A 12,054-nucleotide genomic window follows, 5' to 3' on the forward strand; every position below is an offset into this window, starting at 1 on the left:
ACCCCACACAGCCTGCAGGAGGCCAGAGGTCACAGCCCTGGCCTGACAGGCAGGTCTTCCGCAGGGGCTGCGGGTCTAGGACCAGCGCCCTCTCAGGCTTCCCCTCCCCGGCTCTGCTTCCAGGCCTGGGTAAGTGTGCACGCGTGTGCACGTGTGTGTGAGAGTGTCGGGGGCTGGAGCCCTGCCCCTCTCCTCGGGCCTGGCCTCACCCTGGCCGCACACAGAGGTCCCTGCGGCAGAAATGCCCGCTGGGAGGGTGGGCGAGCCCAGCTGGAGGACGGCGGGCTCCCGAGGGAGGTCGCCCCCGGGATGCTCGGCCCCTCCCTGCCCGGGGCGCCCGGCACGCGAGGCCCGCAGAGGCCGGTGCCCACCTTCGGGTGTGATCGAAGCCCACGGCCAGGGGGGCGGGCGGCTCCTCGTCCTCCTCGTCCTCGTAGGCGCCCTGGGGCTCAGGCGTGGGGGACACGGTGTCGTCCTGAGACTTCCCGGCCAGGCTCTCCTCGTCGTCCTCCTCCAGGTCCTCCTCCTCCTCCTCTTCCACGTCCCCCCGCTTCCCGCGGGCCAGGCCGGGGCACTGGGAGGCGCCGTCCAGGTCCTGGACCTCCGGCCTGAAGTGACACGGGAGGGAGTTGGCTGCAGACCCCAGAGGCCAGCGGTGCGGCTTCAGGTGGCTTGAACTCCACTGCCCTCCACCCGACGGCCTTCCCGCTGCCTTCGAAGAGAGCCTGCCTTCCCGGTCACTAAGCCCGCAGAGCTGCGGTCTGGAGCGGCTGGTTTCCACCCTTGGCCTCAGCCGCCATCTTTGTGGATCAGGGAGAGAAGGGAGCCTGCTGGAGGCAGAGCACGGACCGCTCGGCAGCGCGAACACGGGCCGTTCAGGGGCCCGGAGAAGGAAGTCACGGCCCGCCTGTGGGGAAGGGGGCCCTGGGCGCGGGCGCTCGGGTCGGACCCCGCACGAGGAGCACAGGAGGTTTGCCAGCCCAGCCCTGACGGGTGCTTGCTGCCCCCCGCCCGCCGTGAGGGTGTTGAGGACGGGGCGGCCCCAGGCGAGGGACCCTCTGCAGATGGAATGTCTGGGGTCGAGGGTTCTGGACGTCCAGGGCTGGGCCGCTGTCAGCCCTGGAAGCCACCAGGATGAGTGTGCTTCAGAGGCTGGGGGAGTGTCCCCTGCAGCCCAGACCCCACCTCATCTCCCGTGCGGTCACTGCAGCCGGGAGAGCCTTTCCGACTCTGGGTCCTTGTATTGAAAGGGAAGGACAAGCAGAGAGCGGGAGGGAGGGCGCAGTTCTCTCAGGAAACGTCACTGGGGTTCGTCTGATTCGTCTGCGAGCCTGGGACCAGGTGCCGTGGCCGCAGGTGGGCTGGGCCTGAAGCTGCCTGGGCAGGGGGTGGAGGGGACGGGGAGGGCCAGGCTCACGCTTCCCGAGTCCGAGCTCTGAGTCCCAGACCCGCTCCTTCCTGGACCTCCCACGGCCCGCAGAAACTAGCCCACTGCTGTGGGGGAGACCGGAGGCCCCGCTCGGGGCATCGGGATGAGGGGGGACATCCTCTCTGAGTGATCACTGCCTCCAAACGCAGGGGAGGCCCGGGGCTGGGGAGACCCCGACGGCCCTGCTTTGAGCCGCCTGGCCTTTGCTTCCTGCTTCTCCACGGGAGAGCGTACAGACACCGGCGGTCCTCCCGCCCTCCAGGACGAGCAGAAGCCCGCCCCGCTTCCCGCGTCGCTGGGCGCCCGTGCTGGTCACTGGGCACACGCCCGTCCACCGGGGCGAGGCCCATGGGGCCGGGTCTGGCCTCTGTTCCTGGGTCTCGATAGGGCCCCCTTGGGTGGGGCCTTGCCTTCTCGGAGCCCACGCCCTCGGGGCGACGTGAGAACGGCCCCCACGCTGAGGGCTGATGAACAGCACAGGTGGGGAGCCCAGGCAGACGGGGCTCCGGTCATGTTCGGAGCCGTGTGTGGCTGCCATGCGGGTCAGCCCTCTGTGGGAGCAGGGCGTCTCTGTGCTCCCAGCCCCACCCACACAGAGGGTCTGCTCATCCGTAGGAGGCCTGCGCCCAGCACCAGTGCTCAGTGGCTGGGGTTGGGGGCACAGAACAGAGGTCTGGCTGGAGACAGGTGCCGACAGAGAGGACAAGGGTGGCTGCCAGGCCTCCAAACAGCTGCTCGGATGCGGGGGTGTCGCCGGGGGCCACCATCACCAAGTATCACAGCTCAAACAGGCCTGGAGTCTAGACGTCTGAGGTCCAGGCGTCACAGCGCTGGTTCCCTCGGGGCCTGGGGGACAGAAGCCCTCCCAGGCCTCTCCCAAGACTCCGGTGGTTTGTGGCCGCCCTTGGGTTTTCTTGGCTTGTAGACGCATCCCCTGACCTCAGCTTCACCTTCACGTGGCATCTCCCGGGGTGCGTGTCTGTGTCTAGAGTTCCCCTTTTTATAAGGACATTGGTCCTATCGGATATGGGCCACCTGACTCCAGTAAGACCTCATCTTAACTCATGAGTTCTGCAGAGACCCTCTTTCCAAATAAGGTCACACACGGAGGTGCTGGAGGTTGGGACTTCAATGCGGGAATTCTGGGGGGTACGATTCAGCCCAGAAGTTTATGTCTGTGTGGGGCCAGGAAGCCTGGCAGACCCTGAATTCTCTGGCTCTGGATGAGAACCAGAGAACGTTAACACTGGCCCCAAACTGAACTCTCAATATCCCACCACTTATGCACATTAGTGGACAGATGTCAGCTGTGACCGTGGTTCCCACCACGATGTGGCGGCACCTGCAGGGGGCTCCCAGCTCCCGGGATGAGCCAGGATGGGCCATCCGGGAGCCGGGGCTTGTGGCCCAGCTCTGCTCCAGGCTGTCTGGGTGGCAGGGGCCAGCCTGCTGTGTCTGAGCCGAACTTGCTGCCCCACACCCCGGGGGCCCTGCTTGAGATGCTCTGCTCCCCGGGTGGGGGTGGACCCACCCCTTTCCCCTCCAGGGACGCGCCTCTGTCCTGGTGGCCCTCCTGGAGTGTCCTCCTGGTGGCTGAGAGCTGGGCCTGCCACCCGAACCCAGGGCGTGGGAGCCCTTCCGGTGCTCCCCCTGCCCCACGGAGGACGCCCCCACCACATCCTTGTTGGGTCTCCTCTGGCTTTGCTGGGGGCAGGGAGCCACAGTCCAGGGGACGGCCTTTAATAAGCGGGATGTGCCTCGTGGCCTGGCCGTGGGCTTCAGTGAGGCCTGGCCCCGGGTGCTCATGTCTGTACTGGGCTAACAACGGACAGCTCTCGGGCGGAGCCGCAGGGCTGAGGAGGATGGACAGGGCTGCAGAGTAGGAGGCTGCTCCGGGATCCAGATCTCCGCTGCCCAGCAGGGGGGGGCTCTGGGAAGCACAGCCCATGCCAGCCTCTCCCACCGACCCCTCCTCTGAGCCTACCTGGGGGTCAGGTGAGGCCTCCCCTCTCAGGGCACGGATTTAGGGCTTAGAAGAGCCAGGAACAGTCCAGGTACCACATCTGTCTGTCGATCGGACAGGTCTTCCCAGTGCCCTGCTCTGCCCCCGGGAGAACCCGTGAGCGGGAGATGCAGCTGCCCTGGGGGAGGCCGGGTGTCTGGGGGGTGGGGAGGGCCCCGAGCTCCAGGGGACGGCGGGGGCCCTGGCTCTGGGCTCTGGGCCTGCCTGTGAGGCTGGAGCAAGTCTCCGCCTTCTCTGGGCCTCCTTTTCGTCCGCATAATTAGGGGAGCACACCCCTGAGGACTCTCAGAATTTGGGTGTCTCTGATTCTCGGGTCAGCGGAGCCTTGGGAGGGAGGTTATGCACAACACCCTCCACCCTTAATGAAGTCCTTCACTTTCCCAGTGTGTGTGTGTGTGTGTGTGTGTGTGTGTGTGTGTGTGTGTGTTTAAAGGAGCAGTGCTCTTAAGGGACCTTTCATGCCTCGGATGAAGTGAGAATGTTCTCAAGTTTCAGGGGCGTGGCAGAGCTCCTGGCAGCAGCCCTCACCTGGCCGGCGTTCTGCTGCCCATCTGTCAACATCCAGGCCAAACTGGGCTGTTTATCCTAAACGGCCCCCGTGCTGGCGCTGCACCGAGCGTGTGACACACACCGCCACACACACCACCGGTCGAGGGTGCTCATTCTGATCCCTCTCAGGTGAGAGACTGAGGCAGAGGGGGTGGAGCGGGCGGCAGAGCGCGTGGGCCTGCCCTCTGCAGGGGGCCCCCCTGCTCAAGCACCGGGCGGAGGCACCTGTCTGGGCGTGACTGTACCTCCGGGCCCCAGGAGGGGCGTCTTACCGTTTGTCTGTTCGTGATGATGCTTGGTTCATCTCGCTGTTGGCGATGAAGTTTCTGATTTCAGAGAAATACGAGTCTTCCTTCTCGTCTAAAAGTGCGTGGTTGTCCGACTCGGAGGTGGGGGAGGAGGCGCCGGTCCCCAGGTGGTTCGTGAGGACCCCGGAGTGCTGGCTCACTGCGGGGTGCGGGAGCATCAGAGGAGGTGTGCCCCGCGGAGCCCCTCCCTCCGGGGCACACGGGGGTGGGGTGGTCAGCCGGGCGAGGAGGGTGCGTGTTTGGGGTGCTCCCAGGGAACCCACTTCTTAGGAAGACCCGCGAGCACGAACTCTCCTTGATGAAAACGAGTTGAGGGGCGATGGTGGGCTGTCCTGCGGGACTGGCGTGTCTCCCTCCTCCGTCCTCTGCCTGCCCTGCCCCGCTGTCCACCTGGTGCCCCGCCCCCGCTGCCCCGCCCCAAGCCGCCCCCGCTGCCCCGCCCCTGCCTCCCCGCCCCCCGCCGCCCCACTGCCCCGCCCCCTGCCGCCCCCGCCCCCCAGCCCACCTGGCGCGTGCTCGTGCTCATGCTTCTTGAGGTGCCGGTCCAGGTTGGTCTGCTGCCCGAAGCACCGGTTGCACAGGTGGCACTTGAACGGCTTCTCCTTGTTGTGAATGTTCCGGACGTGCCGCTGAAGGTTGGAGGAGATGCTGAAGGACCGGTCGCAGTACTTACACCTGGAAGACACGGGCGCTCAGAGGAGCCTGGCCGGCCGCGGGGCCTGGGCCCTGCACCCCTCCCCGGGCCTGGCGGAGACCCCTGCCCACGCGGTTCCCCCGAGGCCGCTGGCTCACAGCCAAAGCAGCCCTAGGAAGCAGGTGCCCCCCCTCGACTCCTGGGCGGTGGGCAGCTTCAGAATGTGCCCCCCGCTGGCAGAGGGGACGCTCTGGGGCTGAGCCCCCAGCTGTGCGTCGGGGGGACCCTCCAGCCTCTCTCAGCATCTCCCGCCCTCTGCTGTCTGGGTCCCCCAGCACGGAGGCCGAGGCCTGGTGGTCTGTGAGCAGAGGGTGACGTGCTCCCGGCAGCCTCAAGGGGGCAGCAGCGCACCAGGAAAGATGCTCCTGGCCAGTTTTCCCGGGAAGGAGGGGCCCAGACTCCCCGGCAGAGAGACCCCCATCCTGGCACCGGGAGGGCGAGGAGCGCTGGCCTGGTCCCGGCCCCTCTTAGCGGTCCTTGGGCGGACCCTGTCTCCCTCGGGGCCTCAGTTGCCAATCCACGAAGGGGCGTGGGGCTGCCTCGAGTCTCCAGCATCCTCCACTGCTCTAAGGTCAGGGGGCTCTCGGCCCTGCCCCGTCAGGCTGCCTCCTGCGCACGGACCCCCTGCGGCTGAGGGTACCGCCAGCCCCACGTGCCCACGTGATCTTTGTGCGTCTCCGCAGGGGCACCAGCTGCCAGCCTGCACCACGCACTTGGGAGATTAGAGAGGGACGCGCCTGCCTCCAGACGCCTCGGGTGCGTCTGTCAGAATGCTGCCTGGACGTTCCGAGCTCATCGAAGCAAAGCGCTCACTGCTGGGCAGCTGCCGCGGGGAACAGTCTGCCCCGGGCAGGTCCCCTTGGGCGTGGGGCCCGTGCGGGGCTCGGCCTTCACGACCACAATCGGAGGCCCTGAGGTCCGGGAAAGAGAGGGTGATTTCCCCGTTTTATAAAGTGAGGGTCCGACGACACCGGCACCAAGAAGCAAGAAGCAGAGGGATGCGTAGGGGGACATGGGGTGCGGAGGACCCACAGCTCCACAGACGGCACTGCCCCCCCGGTGGCAGGAGTCCAAGCACAGGCCGGACAGCTCACTGCGGGCACCCCCCGCGCTGTGCGTCCAGCTGGGCCACGGCAGCAGGACTCTGGCTGGGGGCTCTGGTGCGCGCAGGACTCTGGCTGGGGGCTCTGGTGCGCACGTGTGTGCGCGGGCAGCAGGGCGTCAGCATGGGAGATAATGTTCATCCAGGGGGCGTGCACACCGAGCCTGCCCTTCCTGTTTCTTTGGGAACGCGGGACCCTTCTGCCAGCTCTGCCAGCGGCTGTGCGCGATCTCGGAGCAGCGGGGATGCTGAGCCCAGAAACGGGACTGGGAGAGGAGCTTGGTCACAGACCTGGCGCTCCCTCTCCAACCTCCGCGGGGCGGGCAGGGGCCGGGGGGGTGGGCAGCCATGCATTCAGTTTGGTCACAGAGTCCTGAATCTGGCCCTCTCCTGGTTCTAATCTAAATAAATGGCCCAGGGAAATGCATTTGAAATTTAGGGGAGCGGTGAGCCCAGGGCTGCGAGGGAGCAGGGTTCTCCAAGCAGCTGGGATTTGCGTTGTAAATAAGCTGACAAGTGGCTAGTGAAATTTATGGCTGTGCTGTGTAAAATCACACACCACCGCGCTCCGACGGGAATGAGAGAGCACAGACTGGCCGGCCCGGGGACCTTGCCGTGACCGCGTCTCCGCCATCCTGGGGAAGCCAGACAGGGTGTGGGGAAGGTGACACGGCCCCGGGTGGGCGGCAGCGTCCTCCCGGGACCCAGTGGGGCCATACCTGCCATCACAGGGAGAAGCCTTTTGGGAACTGTGAAAGCCGGGAAGGGGAGAAAGAAGAGACTGTGGAACCCAGCCCCGATTGTAAAACTAACAAAGGATGGACACGTATGCGCCACCCGTCGCCCCGACGGCCATGGTGATGGGAGCTTGCTGGGGTGCTATGGCGTAACTCAGGCAGCAGGACGGGAGCCCGAAAGGAAATGAACGGCAGGTGGGGAGGCAGCATCCTTAAGCCAGAACCCCAGGTCCCACCAGGAGCCCACGGCCAGCCCACGGGCACCCGCGTCCAGAGTGTGGCTCAAGGTCCCCTGGCAGCAGCCTGCAGGGACCTCTGAGCCCGGCTGCCAGGACAGGTGAAGGAAGCAGCCTGCCTCGCTCCCAGGCCAATGTCTGAATTTCTCCACCCGCGTCTCAACAAGCTCTACGTGCTGGAGCTTGAAGAGATGGTTCCCAGTCCACGTGAAGATCTGTGAGGCGGGAGAAGCCGTCAGCAGGCGGCCGTGGGCCCGCCGGCCGGAGGTTTGATCTCCCCTCTAGGAAGCACCCCAGTCGCAGTAAAGGGTCTTTCTTTCCCCACGTCAGGGCTTTGAGACACACCCTGAGGGACTGTAGATGATCCCGGGCCAGGACTCAAAAGGAAGCACGTTCCAGTGTCCAAGCACCCAGGACAGTGCGTGAAAAGCCCTGCTCCCTCCCGCCTGTGAGGGCCCCACACAGCCCGGCCCCTCAGGGCGCACACGCAGCGCACACGCGTGGGCGCCGGGCAAGCAGTTTTAATCAGCGTCTCCTGGGGGGCCTGGCCTGTGCCGGCACCGGGTTCTGTGGACCCAAGGGCACGTTTTCCTCCTCCAGCTCAGGCCCCTCTGACTCCCAGAGCGAGCCCGGGAGCCCGGTGACATCACCAGCAGCCACCACCCCAACCCCTCACGGCAGGGCTGCCTCGAGCCAGATCAAGGCGGGATTCGCAACGCAAACTTTCAGAGTAATGGTCACGCAAGTCGACTCTCACGAGATTGGAAAAAGCACAAGAAATAGATGATAATTAAATCCTATAAACGCGGCCCTGACCCCTCCCCGTCCCCCCCAGGGGGCTCTCACACACAACACTGTCCAGAAGTCAGCTCTCCTTACAGAAACACTCACGGCTCATTTTCGGGGAGGGAACTGGGCCACACCAGCCTTGGTTAAGTTGTAAGCCACTTTTTGAGGGGAAGGGCGGGGGCTGTGTGTCGGGGACGGGCTGAGAGCACTGAACATAGAACAGGCAAGTGACGTGTATCCAGCCAGGACAGAACACAGCTCGTGATGGTCGGGGGGTGGGGCACAGGGACATGACACCTGCAGGGGTCCCACGTGGCTGCCCTTCCCAGGGAAGGGGACACTCCCGGTCTCTGGGGTCAGTGGGTGACTCTGAGCTCTGTGTGGCTGGAGTACAAGGATCTTTTGCTGCCAATGTGAAACCACGCCAAACCCCTGCCTCCCACGCTGCTGCCCACCAGACACACCCCAGGATGCTATCTCGGCCTCGGAACCAGCATTTCCCCACGTGCTTCTCGGTCACCACCTCTTGGGACTCCCAGCCCTACTGGGCGGTGCCCTCAACTCCTGCCCCACAAGGGCCTCAGAGACCGAGGTGGAGGGCCGCGGTGTCATGTGTGCTGGGATCCTGGGTGAGTCAGGGGCGTCTCTGAGCCTCAGGCTCCGAGTCACTAAGACAGTGACGCCATCACTAGTTGTGAACACGAAATGCAGTGGCTCTCAGTCCCCCATCTCTGGCTGCATCTCTGCAGGAGGGAGCCCAGGCACCGAGGAGTGAGGTGCGGGCAGACCCCGCTTCTGTCCAGAGCAGTCGGGGGACATGGGCGAGTCCCTCGGGACACCCACGTTCACACACAGCCCCTTTCCTCCGGGACTGGCCCACCCTCATATTTTTGCCTGATGCGCCGGCCCTGGTCCCTGCCCTGGGTTAGGTCAGTGATGGCTGTGGTTGGGCTGGGTGCGGGTGATGCTGATCACCCCCTGGCCTGGCTTCCGCTCCCCTTGCCCTGAACCCCCTGCTCTGGTCAATGCCCCCGCGGCAGGTGGGAGGGTCCCCTGGGTCAGCCTCATCTTTGCAGAATCCCAGGGCACAGAATGGCTCTGGGGCCAGGAGGGAGGGACCCAGGACACGGCCCGAGCTCGCTGTCTCCCACCCGCCGCCCTTCCCGCGGAGGCGGAGGATTGGCCCGGAGCCGGCTCCCACCTGTACGGCTGCTCCCCCGTGTGCGTCCTCAGGTGCCTTGTGAGGTTCGCTGAGCGGGGGAAGATCTTGCCACAGTACCTGCGGTGGGGGAGGAGGGGTGCCATTAGACAGGAGTGCCGCCAGAGACTCAGGCATCAGGTGCTTCCCAGTACCGCTCCTCCAGCTGGGGACCGGGGCCCGAGTTCCTGTCCCTGGGGGGTAGGTGGCCCGGCTGCACATCCTGGATTTCAGTCTCTCCTCAGTCCCGGGGCCCAGCGGAGGCTCACAGGGAAGCCCGGCACGCACTACTGGGCAGACAGGACTGTGGCCAGTCCTGACCCGTCCCAGGGCTGTGCCCCTGCCCCACGGAGTGTCTCAGCCCGGAGCCCAGCCTTGGCCGAGCCGGCAAGGACCGGCTCGCACAGGCCTGTGCAGCGGGGGACGGACAGGTCTTCCCACCCGCCCCCAGAGCTCTGGTCACACACTGCCCGGCACCCCGCAGCCTCCGGCGGCCCGAGTTCCACCCGGCCGGCCAAGGCTGCCTTCTCTCGCCCTCACAGGAGCTCAGCTTGGTGGGGGGCACATGTATATCTCCAGGCGTGACCTCGGGGGACAGCGGGCCATTTGCTGCTGGCACGCTGCGCCCTCTGGCTGGGACCGCAGTGCAGGGCCACCAGCCAGCGTGGCCGCCCCCGGCCTCGGGCCTCACCTGCACGTGTACCGCTCCTTGCCCTTCCTGAGGATGGGGTCCGAGAGCGTCGGGGGTGGGGACCGGAAGTTGAAGGGGTGGTGGGAGAGGGGCTGCAGGGAGCTGCCGGAGTCCGCCTTCATGGCTGCGAAGCTCTCCAGCTTCTCCGTCATGGTCTCGATGGCAGACATCTGTCGGTGCGAGAGCGGGAGAGGCTGTGGGACTCTCCGCGAGCTGCCGCCTCTCCTGACGCGTGTGGACCCACGCACGGGCATCTGAGGCCCTGGACGACCGCCCGGGAGGTCATCGGAAGCAGTCTCCTGGCCGCCTCTCGGCCTCTGAGCGGGCCCTCACCTTCTGCGGCCAGCCCCGCGCCTGTCCCTCCCAGAGCCCCGTCGCAGTCGGGTCTGGGCGGGGGGCTGCCCCTGGCCTCCACTGGACAGCCTCCCCGCTGGTGAGACACGGGAGACCGCACAGCCCCTTACTGCGAAGGCGCTGCTGGCTGGGCCTCTGGCCAGCACTGCTGGATGGCTAGTTTGGGTTAAAGACAGAATTTTACCTTTTTTTTAGTTGTGAAATGTCAAAAAGTTCCTGACTCTCAGGGTGGGACTTGGCTCAGGCGCCTGAGGCACCACCACCACCACCTGGAGGCAGCAGGCCGTCATTGCAGGCAAAGTGCCGAAAAGGAGTCCAACAGCCTCAGACTAGACCCCATTACCTGAGCCTGGGAGCAATGGAGCCAAGGTGACCCAGCACACGGTCACGTGGACAAAGGGGCCGCCTCTCTGCTCCTGGAGAGGCCAAGGGCTCGTCTAGGGAGGGGAAGGAGCGGCTCTCTCGGGGCATCGGTCACCTCCACACGGTGGGCACGGTTCTGATGGGAACCCCAGGCTGCGCCTGCCCCAGGGGCCTTGGGGCTTGCAGACGGCAGAGGGGACGGGGCAGCACGGGCCTCAGCTGCACTTCTCTGCCTGAGAGAGCCCTCGGCAAGCTGGACCCCGGCGCAGGCTGGGGTGGGGCCAGAAAAGGAAGAGCTGTCATTGCGCCCAGGGTCCCTCAGGGTTTAGGCTGGCAAATAACTGGCTACAGTAAAATGCCAGAAAGGGGTTAGGGAACAGAAAGTGGGGTCTTTCCCTTGACCCCGGGCAGCTGCCTGGGCGCTGGTCAGCTCCACCCGGCGGCAGGGGTCGGGGCTCGCCACCCCCAGGGCGGGCATGCTCCCCCATCAGATGCTTCCAGCTGGGGTCGCCCTCCCCGTGCCCACAGAAGACAGGCAGAAACTGCCCTGCCCCTCAGCCACCGTCCAGCCTTCCGCTGGCCCCTCCACGGCCCAGGGACCTGCGCACACTCTGCCCGCCTGCCTCTGGGGCTCAGTTTTAGCCACAGCCTTAGGAGGCTCTGGGACTCGCCACCACCCCAGACTCCCCAGGGCCCCGGGGAGGTTAAGCGCAGTGACTCAGCGGACCGCCTCACCCTGCACCCCAGGGGCTGCACACCTGCAAGTCAGACCTCGGAATGGAAGGCCCTGTCATGTCCTACCAGGCAGCTGACCAGCACGGACTGACGTCTAGGCACAGTGGTGACCCTCAGACTTTGTAAGAGTCCGCAAGTTCTCCTGTCCGAGTGATGGACTGACCTCAGATCACTTAACCAGGTGACTTAGTAGTCCTCTGTCCAGCCCCCAACCCTGGCTCTGGGCCCACGGGCAGGCAGCGGGGGTGGCAGGGCTGGGGGAGTGGGCAGCAGGGACAATGGGCAGCCGGTCCCCTGCCAGGCCGGTCGTCCTCAGGCCTGGGTGGGCCCGGCCTGCCCAGCCTGATCAGATACTCCCGGCTGAGCTCCGGCACAAACACAAACACAGGATGTGCCTGGCTGGCTTGCCGGTTTTTTCCAGCCGGTCCCGAGGAAATCAGGGGAAGTTCTTAACCAAACTGCGAGGCCCCAGCAAGACAATGGGAGGTACTAAGTTTAGCTGTGAGCCCAGGCAGGGTGCAGGTCCCACAAACGGGGGGTGTGTCCCAGGCGGGAAACACAGAGCAGAACAAGGCGTGGGTCTGGAGTCTGGGCCCAGGCCGGTCCCGCCACGCAGTCCCTGGATCCCCGGCAGGGCCAGGGCAGGCCCGGGGCTCCGGGGACGGGGCTGGGCCCCGAGCAGTGAGGAAGGGTGGGCGTCGGGGTGGGGAAGCGGGGAGACTCGTGGCTCTGCCGCTCAGCCCCACACTGCAGCCTCTCTGTGCCCACCCCTGGGGGGATGAGCTGGGGTGGGTGCAGGAGGGCACAGGAGTGCTGGCTGGCTTGGTGGGGTCTGCGGCCACTGCC

At 65.9% G+C, this 12,054-nt stretch overlaps 1 protein-coding gene across 1 annotated transcript in view; it reads right to left on the reverse strand.

Annotated features, from left to right (window-relative positions):
* Positions 1 to 12,054, reverse strand: part of PRDM16 (PR/SET domain 16) — a 311,746-nt gene that overhangs the window by 4,947 nt on the left and 294,745 nt on the right. Inside the window, exons 11-15 of the mRNA XM_072975567.1 lie at positions 9,757 to 9,926; positions 9,069 to 9,146; positions 4,815 to 4,984; positions 4,274 to 4,448; positions 372 to 608 (exon numbers count right to left, since the gene is read on the reverse strand). Coding sequence (XP_072831668.1) covers positions 372 to 608; positions 4,274 to 4,448; positions 4,815 to 4,984; positions 9,069 to 9,146; positions 9,757 to 9,926 — 830 coding nt within the window. The remainder of the gene's footprint in view (positions 1 to 371; positions 609 to 4,273; positions 4,449 to 4,814; positions 4,985 to 9,068; positions 9,147 to 9,756; positions 9,927 to 12,054) is intronic.

This window comes from Vicugna pacos, chromosome 13 (assembly GCF_048564905.1).
Source record: "Vicugna pacos chromosome 13, VicPac4, whole genome shotgun sequence".
NCBI classification, from domain to species: Eukaryota; Metazoa; Chordata; class Mammalia; order Artiodactyla; family Camelidae; genus Vicugna; species Vicugna pacos.